This window comes from Acartia tonsa, chromosome 8 (genome assembly GCF_053477335.1).
Source record: "Acartia tonsa isolate MP-2025a chromosome 8, ASM5347733v1, whole genome shotgun sequence".
In the NCBI taxonomy this organism is placed as follows: domain Eukaryota; kingdom Metazoa; phylum Arthropoda; class Copepoda; order Calanoida; family Acartiidae; genus Acartia; species Acartia tonsa.
In genome coordinates this window covers 14,377,450-14,395,947 of record NC_137267.1, presented here as the reverse complement: position 1 = coordinate 14,395,947, position 18,498 = coordinate 14,377,450, and the positions used below count along the sequence as shown (strand labels likewise).

The window sequence follows — 18,498 nt, the reverse complement described above, 5'->3', positions numbered from 1 at the left end:
ATGTCAATGTAAAAATACATATTAACATTTCTTTTTTTTCTTATTTTGTAGTGCCCTAGAAGCTGTAGGCTTGGAAAAACTCAATAGGGATTAAGACAATGCATAATTTACGTTTTCTTGGTCTAATGCTTTAGTATTATAGATGTTATTTTTCGCCTTAGCTGGTAATTAGAGCCGCAAAAAAAACATTTTAAATTTTTTTTTATGAATTTTAATCACTAAACCTTATATAAGTGTATAATTTTCAGTAAAATGCATTTTTGCAAAATATTTTTTTATTTATAATATTAATATATAGGGATACAAATTAATCTAAAAACCAAAGTTGAGCTTAGACAACCATTATTAAAATTAAGGAAATAAGAAGATGGACTTGGTAACTTAAAGTATATCCCCAATAATGATGAACAAAATTGAATGAAAAGTTTTGACAGGGCTTTCTGTAGATTGGAATTATTGGTGAAAAAGTTGGGATACTGCGGGATGGTACAAACAAACAAGATAAAGTTTTTAAGCAAACAAATGAGAGGGTTTATTTATAAACTTGAGTATCATTATAATTTACAGTCAAATGACCCCTTCCTCCCTGATCAATTAAAATATCAGCTTGGCGTACGTAATTTACTCATATAAAAACTTGGATGTTAAGAAAGGATCCATGTTGATGTAAGTAAATTAATTAAACTAAAAATGAATAAAAATTTTGAAATGAATGAACATTTTCAAAGAAAATTCCCAAGAATGCTAAATGCAATATTATTGTTAGATTTGAATGAATTTCTATTCTAAACAGATTATATTTTAAAAGAGATAAAGTTATTCAACATTAGTAGAGTGTATAACTTTTTTTTAACAGTTTGGTACAATTTTTGAGCGTGACAACTCTTTAATCATTGTCATAAAATCATGTTGATTTTATAATGAATTCTAAGTACTATAGATTTTTTTGCAACATATGTATATCGAACATTTTTTTCAGGTTTTGTAAACGTATTCTGTTTATTATAGCAAAAGCACTGACACTCTATGTTTGCCAATGATAGTTTGTCCGTATGCTTTCTTAAGCTTCACTTTTGTTGTTGTTGAACTTTCTTGTTTTTATTTACCAAAATGATTTCAAATAATTATTGGATTTTATATTAAAATATTCTTTAAAAAAGTTTTTTTTTGTAATTTCCTGTACTATATTACTAGTTAAAAACAATGGTATGAGCAATAGTTCTCTGAAAAAAAGAGAAATAAAAACAATAATCTTAGCAATTAAAGTTTGCCTTAAAAAACAGACAGAATTACTTTTAGTTGCGCAATCTTATTTTCAACAATGAGCAGCCAAGAACCTTTTCTGGATAATTCATGGAGGTAGGGAGCAGTGCTCTGTGAATTATACTTGTTTCCATAAGCTTTATAAAGCCGTTCTATTATTCGTCTGGCTACTTTTATTAAATCCTAAGTGGTTTGTAAAAACTAGCTGTGTCCTAACTTTTTCACAAATAATCTAAAAGGATGTAATTTTGTTTATCATAATCGGGATGTACATTCATTTGGTGTCCATTATCTTTTCCCTTGAGATCCCTGGAATATATGAAGAAAATTTTTTCAATTTTAATCCTCTTTTCTTTAAAACAGTTCAGTGCTATGTAAAAACAAACCAAAATTTAATTTAAAAGATTAATCTCATCTTAAGCAGCAAGTTAGATGTGCTTATTGATCATAAAAAGGCTGAATAAAACATAAAGTTATTTTCAAGAAGAAATTTCCAATGGAGAAAAAGTCTATAAAAAAATATTCTAAATGAATTAACTTGAATAAAAAATGCACTTATCTAACTTTACATCATAAAAAGGATAGTTTTGTTGTAGCTTTAGCTTTGTATGTGTGACTGATTGTTGTAATTGCTGCTTCTATAATAGGATACAAGGAGAGAGGGGACAGAAGACTGTAAATTAATTACACTTTTCCAAATATTTTCTCCCAGTAGTTGGCGTAAAACTTTTTTTTATTTAATCTTGATTGGTTGATTCAAACAAGCACTGTCTAAATTCTTTAACCAACAATGGTTTAATTATTATCATGAGGGATATGCTTTAATTGAACTATTCTGCATTAAAATCCCTCCCTTTTAATTTATGAAATATTTTTTAGCAAATATTTCTATGTCCTTTCTGTTGCTTAAGCTAATTGAAGAGAAAGACATTACGCTTACATTCTTCCGGAGAAAAATTAATCCTTTCTCTTTAACTACACATTCAGCTTTTTAAGATAATTGTAATGTGTACACTACTGGAACGTGGCTATATTCCTAGTCTACGATGACTTTTACCAACATTTCATTCTTAGGGGGGAGGTATCGCTCTGGGTTCCTGTCTTCTCCTCGCACCTTGAATTATACTCCACATCTTGGAATTACTGAATATATTGTCCTAATTTGGTTAGGTTGTAGGCTACGCCCAACAGACAACCAACCTATATAACCAATTCATGGCTTAAATGGCGGAAAGGGAATGGGGGTGGATGATCTACCTCTTTTCACAAATTTAAATTCTACTTAATACTAAAATTTTATAAACTTTTTATTATATCTTTTTTAATTAATTAATTTAATTTTTTGTTTGAATAAATTAAAAAGTTTGATGCCTTGAGTTTTTCATTCTGAGGATTTTACATGTTGGGTCCAATAACCATGCGTCTTACTTTTGTTTAATAAGGCTCTAGCTTTTAATATCAATTTTTGATGAAATTTTACTAGAGAAGAAATAAATGTAACATGCTGTTTATATAAATCTAGATTTTGATTTGAAACAAAGAAGATAACATCCATGAGTAGCAAAACAATATATAACAAGATAAATTTAAGTTCGGAAAAGAATTACAGACGGGCCGACGGATTAGGTAAAATGCAGAATAAATGCAAATTAACCAGTATAATAATCACCAAAATCAGACATCTATCTTTAGCAGCATTAGAGTAACTCTGGTTTTATTGGAGAATAAACAGACATAAGTGGGTTAGATGGAAGCTTCATTTCCAATAAAATTCAGTTAAACAGTTCTTTATTCATGGAAAAAGCTGTATAATTAAATTATCTAAACACTGCACTGTTTAAATATAATCCTTAAATTGACATTGTTTGTTTATATTCATGGCCACTCAATATAATAGGATTTATTTTAATCCCTTATTGAGATATAATTTTATTTGGGGTTTATACAAAATTGCATATAACTAGAATTGCAATGTGCTTAATCTACAGGATTATCCAGGGAGGGAGGGATATTGGACTATAATTCACACTGGTATCTAAAGTTTCATACAGCAGTTCTCTCATTTGATAGCATACAAACATTGGGTACTTATGTTGAATATCGATTGGTTGGCTCAAACTACTAATGTCCAAATTTTTTTTACTAATGATTACAAAATAAGTAATTTTGTGAATAATCATAGGGGATTTGCACAAATCTATATTTTGATAAAAAAAAAGCTTGACCAAATAGTTTCTTTTATGATTTAAATGTATGCTACTTTGATTTTTGGTATTATTAGGGTATAACACCTATTTCAAAAGAGAAGACCAAACCATTTTTGCTAACTAGATAATAGTAGGAACCTAATACTGGAGTGTAAGGTAATAATTTAAAAAAGGACTACATTTTTAAAAGCGAAGCTTTTCTATAATTAAGGTCGGTCCGTCCGCCCGTCCGTCCTTACGTAACGGATAGCTTTTTTCGTTAATTTAGGCAAGTTAGAATTGTTCTATCGATTCCAAACTTTGCATGATGATTCCTGCAGTAGTTAGGTACGATTTAGAAAGCGTAGAAACTCTATAATCATTACCAGAATGTCCGTACGTCCATTTTAAAAATGTTGATTTTTAATTTTTTTAACAACAATTTTTTATGTGATACAATCATCCAATTTATTTTTGGAGTACTGATTCCTATTACAATAAGGTACAATATTACAAGCGAAGCATCTTTATAATCAACTCCTAAAAATGTCAGTATGTCCTTAAACAGAATTCTGTATTTAAGAAGTTTTGCAACAAATGTTTGTCTGTCATACCGTTTAAGCGCTTCGCTTTTATGAATGTTGTCATCCTTGTTTTAACAATATTTCGAAAATAACAGATGCAGAAAATGTAATATGAAACTAACAATTTTATTTTCTAATTTATTTTAGTTTCAATGCCTAAATATTAGTACACAGTACAAAAGCAATCAATTAGGAAGATAAATTTGGATCTCTAAACAGCCCACCCGCATGCCATTGGGGTATACAAGTAGGCAGTGTAGTGACACAGAGGAGCCTCTATCCATAACATATCCCTGAAATTATCAAATTAATTTCATTCATTTGAACAGCTAATCTATATTAGCCTCCTAATTCATTTAAAGCTACTCTCAACTGTTGTTATCTTAGTTGTATCTTTGAAAATTGTAGCTCCAAACCTTAGTTGGAGCTATGACCATCATATTTAATCCTTTAAAGGTCAGGGGTCTGTTTTTTTCCTATCCATTTTAGGTGTGAAAAGATAGAGTGCTCTATTAATTTCAATTTTTCTCAACAGGAAAAATGCCCTATAGTAGCACAAAACCATTATGAAATATATGTGGTTAAGTCAATTACAGGTTCCATATATAATCCTAAAGGTCATAATTTTCATGTTAAGGGTAAAATATTTACAAGCTTTTTTATACCCAGCTCAATAATGAGCCCATTGAACAGATTAAAATTGCTTCAAGTCATACAGGTAATACTTACTCTCTGTTATTCATAAGTTTTATACTTACAAAGTGTCCAAAGGAACAATAGGATTATCTCCAAAGGCCCAATAATAGCAATACCATACAGCTTCACTGGACCTTTTGGCTGAGTTTCCACAATTTACACTATCGCCTTCACTAAAGATCTGCAAATAGAATACATTTTTAGCCAAACAGAAATTTTTTAACCCCATCGGACATCAAAGACTTTTTTCTTCAAATCCGTCACTAAATTCAGTGTCTATAATCAACCAACTTTCTATATTTTCAAGTTCTGTTTGTTTTAATCACTATGTAGACAAGCATATTAAATATTTAGTTTCTGAAAATCAAATATTGATTGCTATAATTTCGAAAGCTTATTCAGATAGCAGTTTTTAAGACAAAATGGTTTTCAGCATAAAAATCAATCAATTAAAATCTTGATAATATAGTGTCATTCAAGCTCAATGGACTTTTGATTTTGATTTTTAGTTGGCATCTTTCGAAAGTTCAGATTTGTTTCATTTAACTATTTTGAAAGAGAATTTAACTTGAATTAAGAATGCATCTCTTGAGATAAATTGTATTATAGTTATAAGTATGGATTATAGTATACCTGAGGGTCACCCCAGCTTCCACTCCCTTGGACATATTTTCCAAGAGAAAGTTCACCACCATGATCACCATGGTATTTAAATGCCTAAACACATACAATTTATTAAATTGTTTCAAAAGTAATGAGTTTGTGTTTAAGTATAATTGACAATAATGAAAGTTACCCTACAGTAGGGACAGATGCCCCATTTGTCTTCATTTACAATACACAATTCTGGAAATTTACAAGCATCTTCTATGGTCAAGTCAACACAATACCCAGTTCTACAAGTAATTGGATTTAATTAATATACAATCATCATTTAAAATAGTTTGATGTGAAAGTACATTATATTTTTAATTCTATGCTAAATTTACTTGGGATAAACATCATCTGATGGATTTCTACCAAGTTCTGGATACATTCCAAGCTTACAAATACAGTCAGCTTTGTCCTCTCCTATAGTTAACAAAAAATTATGTAATAAATGAGATAAATCACTGAAATAATAATATATAAATGATTTAATTGCATAATGTATTGTTTCAAATATCATGTTACCGGTTTTTACTTTGTGAACCTCATCCAAGAAACAAAAGGCATTTTCTTGACAATCAGTATCTTCTACACACATAGGTCCTGCAGCTACTGTTGTTGTTACTGTAGTGGTAGAAGTAGTTGTTGATGTCGTTGTAGTTGTTGTTGATGTTGTAGTTGTAGTTGTTGTTGTAGTTGTGGTTATAGTTGTGGTTGTAGTTGTAGTTGTGGTTGTAGTTATGGTTGTAGTTGTGGTTGAAGTTGTGGTTGTAGTTGTGGTTGTACTTGTGGTTGTAGTTGTGGTTGTGGTTGAAGTTGTTGTTGTGGTTGTACTTGTTGTAGAAGTAGTTGTGGTTGTAGAAGTTGTTGTGGTTGTAGAAGTTGTTGTAATAGTAGTTGTGGTTGTAGATGTGGTTGATGTAGTAGTGGTTGTAGTAGTTGTGGTAGTAGAAGTTGTGGTAGTAGAAGTTGTTGTAGGTGTAGTTGTTGTTGAAGTAGTTGTAGTAGTTGTGGTTGTAGAAGTTGTAGTAGAAGTTGTAGATGTGGTTGAAGTAGTAGTGATTGTTGAAGTAGTTGTGGTTGTAGAAGTAGTTGAAGTTGTGGTTGTAGTTGTAGTTGTAGTTGTGGTTGTAGTTGTGGTTGTGGTTGAAGTTGTTGTTGTGGTTGTACTTGTTGTTGAAGTAGTTGTGGTTGTAGAAGTTGTTGTGGTTGTAGAAGTTGTTGTAATAGTAGTTGTGGTTGTAGATGTGGTTGATGTAGTAGTGGTTGTAGTAGTTGTGGTAGTAGAAGTTGTGGTAGTAGAAGTTGTTGTAGGTGTAGTTGTTGTTGAAGTAGTTGTAGTAGTTGTGGTTGTAGAAGTTGTAGTAGAAGTTGTAGATGTGGTTGAAGTAGTAGTGATTGTTGAAGTAGTTGTGGTTGTAGAAGTCGTTGTAGTTGTAGTTGTAGTTGTTGTTGAAGTTGTGGTTGTAGAAGTAGTAGTTGTAGTTGTGGTTGATGTAGTAGTAGAAGTTTTTGTACTTGTGGTTGTTGTAGAGGTAGAAGTAGTTGAGGTTGTAGTAGAATTTGTTGTGGTTATTGTAGTTGTTGGAGTTGTAGTAGTTGTGGTTGTAGTAGAAGTAGTTGTAGTTGTAGTAGAAGTAGTAGATTTTGTAGTGGTTGATGTAGTAGTGGAAGTTGTTGTAGCGGTAGAAGTTGTTGTGGTTGTTGTAGAGGTGGAAGTAGTAGTGGAGGTTATAGTTGTAGAAGTAGAAGTAGTTGTGGTTGTAGTAGAAGTTGTTGTAGTTGTGGTGGAAGTTGAGGTTATAGTTGTGGTCGTAGTTGAAGTTGTAGTAGAAGTTGTTATTGTTGTATTAGTATTAGTTGTAGATGTTGATGATGTGGTAGTGGGAGTTGTGGTGGTTGTAGTAGTTGTGGTTGTTGTAGTTGTAGTGGTAGTAGTAGATGTGGAAAATGTAGTTGTTGAAGTAGTTGTAGAAATGGTAGAGGTTGTAGTTTGGGTTGTAGTTGTAGTGATAATTGAAGTAGTTGTTGTTAAATCTACTTCTTGCTGCATAACTGTGTTAGGTTCAGTTATAGGTTCAGTAGTCAGTTCTGCAGTTGTTAATACAGTAGCAGGCAAATTTCTGTGGGCATTTATTTGGGTCTCATTACATGTAGCTGTTTTCTCCCCATTGATGTATATTGTGCATTTAGATAAATCTATAGGGTTTGCATATCTGAGGACACACGGAATTCCTAGTAACTGACATTCATACAACTTTTCATTGTAACATTTAGATGATATGGTAAAATTTTTTAGACTGTTAACTTTCACATCTCCTTTCCAAGATTCTAGACTAATGATGTTTTGATCAAAAGTCCAGGTAACAGTCCAGTTATCATAATCTTGATGTAGCTGAAGATTTAATATTGCTTTCATTCCATTGCCCCAGTCATGATCATCTTCGATCCAAGAACATAAATCTGATTGTTGACCCGGTGTAAAAAAGCTGACAAAAATCAGCAGAGCTAGCAGATTCCATTTCATTGCAATCCTGGTAATTACACAAATATTTTATTTCACTTGCTTTTCAAACTAGTGATTAGTAATAAATATATTGAGTCAAACCTGGTTGACATTGCAGAGACAATAGTTATTTATTGCATCGTATTATAGACAGCTTTCCGCAGACATTAAAATAAAAATTATTAGATTAAAACCAATCATGTTAGCCCTGAGGGGCCGAAGTCTAGCATAGCTGGTATTAATTTTAAGATTTTTATTTTAATATTCCTGGAAAATTGAAAGTAATATAATGCTATACATAATTTTCCAGTATAGTTAAAAACCTGTTCTAATCTAGAGAATATTAATCAGTTTCGAAGCTATACTGAAAAAACCTTTCTAAATTTATTCACTTTGAATTTTAAGTTTATATTTTAATTCTTTCGTTCAGTTTAAAACAATATTTTTAAACAAAGAAACTTTATTACGCTAAATTTTTAAAAAGTCTTACCGTTTAAGCTGGATCAATTTTAAAGACTAATTTTTCTTTTGTTCAGTTATTTTAGTAAAATTGCTTTACACCTGTGTTTTATTCCAGAGAGAGGACAATGGGCTGTGTATAACACAAGTCCTCAAAGTTTTATAATAAGATTTTCTTATTCGTTGGCTTATTAACTTTGGGGACTTTTAAATGGTTGGTTTATCTAATTGAGTGTCTATACGTTTTAATCACTAATTGTAATCTACAGAAGGTGTAATTTTGTGTATTAACATTAGGCGGCCATTGTCTTATCCCTTTAGATCCCTGGTTTTATTCATGTTGCCTCGTACTTAAGATCCTTCCCCTTGGAATATGATAACTTTACCTAGCAACAGAAACAAGGACGACGACATCCATTAAAGCGAAGATCTGAACGGTAGGATAAACGAACATTAACACAATATTTTTTTTTTCAATTATGGCTTTAAAACCAATCAATATACGCTGGATTAGAAACGGTTCTCAGCCATACTGAAAACTTATGTACGGTATCGTATAAAAGATAATTTTCCACAAATATTGGAATAAAGCCCATAAAATTAATACCAGTTTTGTTATCCCCGAGACGCATAGCTAACAGATCAAGTGTTATTCTTATATTTTCATTTATTTTGATAACCGCGGGAAGCTGTTTATAATGGGATGAGATAAATAATATTAGAGGAAAGAAATACAAATAAAAATCAACTTCCTATGGTTGTTATCATTTATAAATGATTTATTGATTTTTATATAAATGGTGTTAAAAAAACCGATCGCTTCAATCTTTTCAATATAAACCCTACAATTTTTATCAAAAACCAACAAAATATTACCCAATTCATGTCAAAGCAATGACAATGAGAAAACACTATTAAATTTGGATTTCTACTCATCTCTCCTGAGCACTACAGCTCGCTTCCTAGCCCTTGTGGGGAATTTTTCCTTGGAGTGCATATTTTATTACAAATTTTTACAGTTTTGTCTTTTTTTATAAAAGAATAAACTGTCTAAAGTACTTGAAATCCTGTATATAGACCCCATAATGTTCAGAATTTTTGATGGGGCCTATAAAGACCTTTCTATGGACGCCTTAACCAGATTTCTAACCCAATCTTAGACATTTTGGCATCAAAAAGAACTAGAGAGACCCGTCATGTCTCAATGTTTGATGGGTATGTCTTTTTTATGGCAAATTGGCTAGGATTGAGTTATAAACCTGGTCAAGGTGTCTATAGAAAGGTTTTTACATGCCCCATCAAAAACTCTGAACATTAAGGGGTCTATCTACAAAATTTCTAGTATTTAAGACGATTTGTTGATTTTTAATCTCCATGTAAGGAAAATTCTCCACAAGGGCTAGGACTCGAGCTGTAGTGCTCAGGAGAGGTAAGTAGAAATCAAAATCAATAATGTTTTTAATTGTCATTGCTTGGACATGATTTGGGTCATTTTTTGTTAGTTTTGACCAAAACTGTATGGTTTATATTGAAAAGAGTGAAGCGATCGGTTTTTTTTAACACCCTTTTATTTAATTTTACTTACCAAAATAAAAACTTCATAAATCAGTTCCAAAATCAAAACATGAATAATATAGGTATAAAAATTTAGCAAAAAACTTTTACTACAACAATAAAATATAGCTAATAAATCAATTTTTTTTCAAAGAAAATTATACTAGTAAAGAAACAAAGAATTTTATGATAGCAAAATTGCTTTAGAGTTTTAGTCGGTATGAATTCGTGTAATCTCATTAACACGAGTTAAATAATGAATTGTATAACTTACCTAACACTCAAAAGCAAAAAAAGCATATTTTATCAACTAAATTTTATTTTCCATATTTTTTTTTTTTTTTAAATGACTCTCATTTATTTTGAATAATACTACATACATATGTTAATTCAAGTTTAATTATAAAAAAACCTTAGTTTTTTTTTTATTTGGGCTTATAGGCATCCGAATAGAATGAAGGGTTAACCTTCCAAAAACTATCTATGAAAATTTGTCCAGACGTATACGAGATCCTGTTGAACATACAATTACATACAGGCATCTTGTTTTGTAATTTTCAATGAATAACTCGTTACCACTCACCAAGAAACCTTTATGTTCACCTTAGGTAAGGAGGCGGTGTAGGGTGTTTAGAAAATGTGTAGTTACAAATCTCCTCTGAACCTATAAGAAGCTCCCCTGCAAAGGAGAACCTTATGAGTCCAGCTATTGTTGAAATCCTTTGTTACACACAAATACAGACAGATAAACATCGTATTCGTACTTTGTTACTTTTATATAAGCTATCCAAAGTTACAGACATCCAGACCAGAAGACATCCTGTTACTTTTTTAAAAGGTAGGTAAAGAGCTTTACTACTATTAGACAAAATTATTCTTGTGTTAACTTGAATAGTTAATTGCTTGGAATAAAAAAATAGTTATGCATACAACATTATTATCTAATTCTTTTATTTTTTTCCTGAAATATTTTGTTCATATGTAGCGTAGCTCTATATGAGAATAACTAGCGGATACGCCCCCCCTGGAAGCCTCTAGGGGCACTTAAGATAGGAGGGGGAAAAGTCGACCTCATCCCAATTTAAATTTGAGTTTCAAAAGAGTAAACAAATATTTTTGGGGGTAGGGGGTTTAAAACACCCTCAACAAAAATAGTTTGAAACCTTCCCAGGACCTATCAGAATCTTCACTGTAAAGGAGAACAATATCGGTTCAGCTGTTAGCGAGATCCTTCGGGACAAACAAAAAACGCTTAATACTTTATATAATAGGATATTGAGTAATAGTGATACTTAACAGATAGTGCATACTAAAGAGATGGAAAAAAAGAAAGGGAAAGGATAATAAATAAGTAAAGAAAAAAGAAACGAAAGTTAGAAATAAAATATCCAAAGAAAGAAAGAAAGTTTATAGAAAGATTAATGAATGAAAAAAAAGAAGGAAAGAAGGTAAAAAAAGAACAAAAAGAAGGAAAGTAAGAAATAGGGGAGAGTGAAAACAACATAGAGGGAGAGAGGAAAGAGGCGCTCCAAAGGGACATAAAGGTTAATATCCGCTGGATTAAAACCGGTTCCTAGACTTACTGAAAAATCATGTATAGCATCCTAGTACAGACAATTTTTCAAGAATTTTAAATTACAAGCTTTAAAGTTACTAGCAGTTTTAATCTTATAATTTTTCATTTAATATATCTGCAGAAAGCTGTCTATAATGCGATGCGATAATTAACTATAAAATATTAAATTTAAATTTACGGTGTTGAGCCAACGTACGATAAGCTATTCTTTTCCTAGTGAGGAAAAAACATTTAATTCTGCATTTTGCAACTGCTAAGGAGTGGGGTGAATAAAGGAATGTAGCTTCATTCAACCCTATTCAATGGCCTCTCCCTTTTTATTTGAATATACTAGTTTCTAGGGGAGGGCGATGGAGGTCAGAAAATAGCCTAAAACCCCCCTAAGATATTAATAAAGTTTTCTTGAAAAGTACAACCAATCTCGACCAGCAATTTCCGAGATCTTTAGCTTCAGATAAAAAAAGCCTTATTACTTATATTATAGGATTTATGAGAAAGCTAAATAGTAGATTTCCAGGTAGTTTCAATACAAGAGGATGGTCCTAACATAAATATGTTTTCTGAAAAAACAAAAAAAGATATTAAAATTTAAAGCAATGGATAAAACATAGTAAAAAGACAATTGACATGGGAAGCGTACCAATAACAAAGCTTTATTCAAATTTCTTACACTTTCTCATTTGTTTAATGGACAAATATGTACGGATAGACCATTATAATAGAGAAGCTAATCTTATAAAGATTAGAATTTTATTCGAGTAAACTTTGAATACGTAAAATCTTGATTAGATGGTTTTAGCTATAAGCATGTCTAATTTTTTCAACCAATAATTTCAATCTACAGAAGGGGTAGTTTTATTTATCTTTATTGTTGGTGAACTCAAATTTATCGTCTATTGTCTTATCGCTAAGTGTCCCAAAAATTTTAAGGTATAAAAGCGTCCATGCTATTTTCGAAAGTATATAAAAATTCAAAAGTAGTCCGATGGGGGAGTGGGGTGTGTCAGGGGGGAGGCCTTTAAAGGCCCAATAATGATATTAGAGCATGGGGATTTATATATGTACTAGCGGCTACGCCATAGAAGCCTCTAGGGGCACTGGTAGGAGGGGGAAAAGTTGACCTTATCCCATTTTAAATTTGAGTTTCAAAAGTGTTAAAAAAATATTTTTTGGGGGAGAGGGTTGTAGAACCCTCCCAAAAAATAGTTAAAAACCTTCCAAGGACCTATAAGAAGCTTCACTGTAAAGGAGAACAATATCGGTTCAGCGATTAACGAGATCGTTTGGGACAGACAAAAAACGTTTACTACTTTATATAATAGGATAATACACACAGGTAGTTGGTTAAATAAATATATTTATAATTTTGAAAAAAATATTCTGAAAAAAAATTTATAGACGTATCTAAAGATAGAGAAAAAGGCAAAGTAAGATAAATAGATTGATAAACGCATATATATAGATAGATAGATAGAAAGGAATTTGGTTTATTTGAATGGTAAGCAGGTATTTTTTATCAAAAGTATTAAATCGATGCTAAGCCCTATCACCACTCTCCCCCTCGCTCAACCAATTGCTTTCCCTTGTTAGTTCATACAAAATAGCGAATATTTTGTATGAACTAAGGTATATGAAATAAAATTATAATATGATGATAATTATAAAACTATCTAAATAGTAATCGAAAAGCTAATTTTGGTTATAAAAATACCCCCCCCCCCCTCCTCCCCACTACAAAATCTCAGTTTTTTTGTGAATATTTACCCAATTATTGAGTATCAAGTTTAATTATTCACGCCCTTTCTTAACTGCTTTTTTAGTCGTTTTATAATTGTCTCTTTAATACTATTTTATATTTCATCAATAAGTAATTTTGCTAATAATTTTTTTTATCCGTTTTGAAGGAAGGTTTATAAAAAAAGTATGCCGACTTGACTGAACATATCATAATAATACCATTACATCTACCCTACCCTACCAGCCTCAATATTAAACTAGAGGACACCACCCAGCTATAAAGTAAAGAGCGCATCGTTGCTATTAGTTACATATAATAAACTGCATATCAACACAGAAAAATGTAAATATATGGATGTATATTTGAAAAATGTCATGACAACATTGTTAAAGAGGTTTATTACGGTGACCATGGCAATGGCGACGGAGTAGATTTGCACTGGGTAGCCATAGCAACTCTGTATTGTAACAGGTATTATATATATCAACACAGTTAGAACATAGACATCTTATTAAGAGAACTTTATCTTAAAGTTATAACCTCTCCCCCGCAAGGGGAGGGGTTATAATGCTTTAAAGATTATCACTTAATTTTAATAAGGTAATTTAAGAGGAGTTTTATGTTATTAAAATGTTATTGTAAAGTGAAACAATTAGAAAGTTGAAGTGTGTATCATGTATGTATACATATAACAATAATAATACGGTCTTATTAGTTTATTTTGGTCTTTTGTAAAAAGTGGTTCTAGTTACTTTCAATATGTGCTAGTTAATTTATTCTATTAGTTATAAATACATTATTTTGTATATAGAAAAGTAAGTTATTTACCCATACAAATTTGAATTTAAAACCATCCTTTTTACTTAGCTTAAAACCATCCCACGATTTCCATTCAACGCTTTAAACGCTGCTATGAAAAACACAGTGTAGCTATTTTGGAGAACTTTTGGATCAAATAAAACATATCCTCATTATAGGCTATAGGTACTTTTGAACTAAATAAAACATTTGAATTTAAATCTACAATATACGCCTTTATAATTATTTTTAGTTTTATAGTAGCAAAATTGCTCTTCACGTAATTGTTTACGCCTATCCTTTTGTAATGCTAACACGATATTGTTAGAAGTGCAGTAATCCAGGTCTTTATGAACGGCCTAATTGTTTTATCATTATTTTAAACAGCTTGTTTACTATTAAACGTAATCAATTTCTAACGATTAATAAACTTTAATTAAAAATCTTAATTATTTTCATCAAAATGCTGTTATCCTTCGCAACTTATAGATAAAACTGTATCATTATACCAATATGATTTACATAGGTAGGGAGGGGACACTGGGCTGTTTATTACACTAGTCCCCAAAGTTTTGTTATGGCGTTTTAAAATTTGTAGACTCTAATTTTGATTGGTTGGTTCATTAAGTTGAGTATCCAAACGTTTCAACCACTAATTATAATCTACAGAAGGGGTAATTTTGTGCATCATCATTGGGGATGTACATAAATTTATGGGCCATTGTCTTATCCTTTTAGATCCCTGTGATTTAATGTGGAGCAATTTGATGGATATACAAAGTTCTAAATTAAAATTATTCCCCTGGGAATAAAATTACGATATTCATGAAAAAAGGCCTTTATGGAATTTTTAAAAAAAATATTTGAATGGAAAATATTTAAAATCACGCTGGAATTAGAATTTTATGATGTAAATTAAAGTTTAATGGAATTGTTTAATGTAAAAAAGTTTATTATTTGGTTTTGTTTACATTTATATAAGACATTATTACAATGAAGAGGAAATTTGTAACTTTTCATAATGACAAATCTTTATGAAATTGTGAATAGAAATCTAATCTTATTTTGGTCTTAGTGGTATTAGCTAGATTGCCTTACTTAGAAATTTTTATGAGGTGGGGGGTGAACCTTAAGGATATGTCAAAAAATATAGATGTTTACACCCCTCCCTAAAAAAAACTTTAAAACCCCTGAAAACATTTTTTTCGGTGCTTTGCGCTTTGTTTCACAGTCATTGGTTTAACATAAATTTGGATTTCACCCCCTCAAAAATTTTAGGCTATTATTATTATATTATTTGGCTGTTTCGAATTCGTATACGTATGTTCTATTTAACTCGGGTCAATATTCCATTTCATATATAAATAATTAATTTTATGGTTGGCTAGAATCATAACCTAAGCTTTCAAAAGTATAGTAGGTTCTCTATAATTAGGTTTAAGCTTTCGAATTTTCAGTTTTTCAATGGATAATGGAGTATTTTTCCCAAATTTGGCTTCGAAAGCGATTCATATCTGCTGGATTAGAGTCGGTCCTCAGCCACACTGAAAAGCTATGTGTAGCATCGAATTAGATAATTTTCTACAAAAAAAAAAATATTATAAAATTAACAAAACTAGTTTTAATCTTATAATTTAAATATTCGCGAAAAGCTGTCTATATACGATGTGATAAATAACTATTCAAAACTTATTTACTTCCTCCAGTTAAATGTACTAAAACAGCAGGAGTAATTTACAAATCTATTTATTATCCAAAACTATGAATTATGGACGATAAATTGATATTCATCCCCAAAGATAATAAAATAAGGAGTAATAAACATTTTGTTTCTTTGAAAGCAAAATTAATTATAAATGGAACTATCCTTGTTATATATTATTTATGTTTTTTTTTGTAAATTTTTAAATAGCAAAAAGTAATGAATATTATATTAGAATTTTATTAATATTTTAAACTCTATAAAACGTCACAAATTTAAAAATTCCATCTTTCGTCCATCTATCTATTGCATATTATGCTTGATAATTTTGGAGGGAGGGGACAGTCGTCTGCAATTTAAACTGAAAATTTTTATTGAATTTCAACATCGATTAAACCTTGATTTACAAACTATCAATGTCTAAACGTTTCCATCTATAATTCCAATTCACAGAAAGACCCGTTCTAATAACAATAAAATTATTGATACAGAATAAAATAGAACAGATTACTTAACAAGCTGTCAAATATTATCTGTTAAATCCTAAATCTTATTTAATCCCAGATTTAAGTTTGATATTTGTATCTAAATATATAATAATTATAACGTTTCAATAAAAATAAGGATTATAATTTTTTTCATGTTTAATCACAAGTAAAATTCAATATACTTGTATTGTAAATGCGTTAGTATAATATAATAATAAAATCAAAGCTTTTCTACAGTTCGTATAATCATATTTATAATAATCTTGATTTGATTAGACACTATGATATAAGCATGGTATCTGTATAATCAAATGTGTAATTGCCCTAACTTAGATAAATCCTATAACATTTCTAAAGCAAACGTAGGATCTAGGGTTTCCTGACATATTCCATTATTCTCTATGTAAGGGTAAGGCTATCTTAGGAAACTTTATAGGATTTGCCCCACTGAATTTAAGTTCTTCAACAGCTATACTTAGAAATTATATGAGACTTCAGAATAACATTAAGTTTTTTTTCATTTTAATATTAGTTTTACGGACTGTTTTTCATTTGTTGAATTTTGTTGCCATCCTTGTTATAATGTCAACATTATCTTTGCGTATTGTTTAGATCAGCCATTCTAATAAAAATCTGTTTAGGCTAGCATTATAGACAGACAGACAGGCACTAACAAATATGGAGTAGCTTCGCTGCTAAACATCATAATACATACGTTTTGGCGCAAGTAAAACTAAAGAATTAAATTCTCCAGGGCACAATTAGGATTATTTATTACACTAAATCCAAAAGTTTTAAAATAATGTTTTCTTATTCATTGGCTCAACAACTATGTAGGTTTAAATTTTTGATTAGTTTGTTTATTAAGTTAAGAGCCTAAACGTTTTAACCATTATTATTAAACTACAGAATGGGTTATTTTGTGTTCCATTAATGGTAATGTACTTCAATTTATCTGGCATTGTCTTATCCCGTTAAATCCCTGTAACTCTCAGTCCCTACAATTAAAAACTCAACATTTGTGTGAATTATTATAAATCAATAATTTTTAATATTATTTGGTTTGCTTTCCCTTTATTTTAGTTGATTGAACCAAGTATTGATAAATAATACAAATAATACACCTGTTTATAATAGATTGTTTTAATCAGTGGCGTGCACATCAATTTACCAAGGGTGCGTGAAACTATTAGGGCCAAAAAAGGGAAGACAGGCCTTCCCAATTTCAATTTTAAAGGGGCGTCGACACGCCACTTCACCCATTTCGAACGCCAGTGGTTTAATTTTTTTTTAAAGCGTTGCTGAAGTATAATTAGGATATATTCAATGGTCCGAAAGTCTTCTTAATTGTTTCCCTATTATCTAAAATAGCTATTTAACTACTCTTTAATTTTTATTTAACTAGCGGCATCCCTAGCATTTAGGAGGATCTCTATTGGAAGGGATATGGAAGAATAGAAAAATAGGTCCTACCCCAAACGTAAGAGTCCCAAACGTCAGAGTGGACAAACGCAAGAGTCCCAAACGCAAGAGTCCCAAACGTCAGAGTGGACAAACGTCAGAGTGGGACAAACGTCGGAGTGGACAAACGTCAGAGTGGACATTGCTTAAGTAAAACATCAGAGTCTATGCTAACCTAACCTAATCATAAAGAAAATGACTCTGGCTGCAGCACTCAGCACCCTGGCCTACCTAGCCGCAGCGCTCGGCCCCCTAGCCTGCCTAGCCGCGGGCGCTCGGCCCCCTAGCCTATAACCTAACCTAACCTAATCATAAAGAAAATGACTCTGGCTGCAGCACTCAGCACCCTGGCCTACCTAGCCGCAGCGCTCGGCCCCCTAGCCTGCCTAGCCGCGGGCGCTCGGCCCCCTAGCCTATAACCTAACCTAACCTAATTATAAAGAAAATATTGTGCTTGTCCAGAGTCATTGTTATGTTTATGCATATTTATGCAAACAATTGTGGGATACTACAACCATGACGTTATTAATGAGTAATATTCCACTGCACAAAAATTATGTTTGTTAAAAATTTGGGTATGCCAATATTTAAACTTTATAATATATATGTGATATATTTGAAAGGGTGTAAAATTTTTGTTCTAACACAGTTGTTAAATAAATATGAAAAAAAGTAAAAATATAAATGTTTTTTTTTATATGGTAATGATTATAAAATCGAGACTCATACGTTTTACTTATAAAATGTCCACTCTGACGTTTGTCCCAAAAATCCTGCGTTTGTCCACTCTGACGTTTGTCCCACTCTGACGTTTGTCCCACTCTGACGTTTGGGACTCT

General features: G+C 31.1%; 2 protein-coding genes across 3 annotated transcripts in view; both read right to left on the bottom strand.

Annotated features, from left to right (window-relative positions):
* wkd (TBC1 domain family member whacked) overlaps nt 1-18,498 on the bottom strand; it is a 111,654-nt gene that overhangs the window by 66,462 nt on the left and 26,694 nt on the right. The gene's annotated exons all lie outside the window — the stretch shown is intronic.
* Nucleotides 4,158-8,103, bottom strand: LOC145326073 (uncharacterized). 2 transcript variants are annotated; one of them, XM_080169170.1, is made up of 8 exons: nt 7,986-8,103; nt 6,483-7,911; nt 5,903-6,029; nt 5,719-5,800; nt 5,526-5,625; nt 5,363-5,446; nt 4,792-4,910; nt 4,158-4,326 (listed from the first exon to the last, which is right to left on the bottom strand). In XM_080169170.1, the coding sequence occupies exons 1-8, from the start codon at nt 7,994-7,996 to the stop codon at nt 4,245-4,247; spliced, it is 2,034 nt and encodes a 677-aa protein (XP_080025296.1). In that variant the 5' UTR covers nt 7,997-8,103; the 3' UTR covers nt 4,158-4,244. The 2 variants fall into 2 exon arrangements, with proteins under 2 accessions (XP_080025296.1, XP_080025295.1); XM_080169169.1 differs by having other exon boundaries at nt 5,903-7,911.

Bases quoted from the DNA above. Each gene is read 5' to 3' on its own strand.
- LOC145326073 (XM_080169169.1), bottom strand. The intron at 5,801-5,902 runs GTAACATGATAT...TGTTAACTATAG, and splicing joins GGTTCACAAAGTAAAAACCG to GAGAGGACAAAGCTGACTGT. The intron at 4,327-4,791 runs GTAAGTATAAAA...TGATAATTTCAG, and splicing joins ATTGTTCCTTTGGACACTTT to GGATATGTTATGGATAGAGG.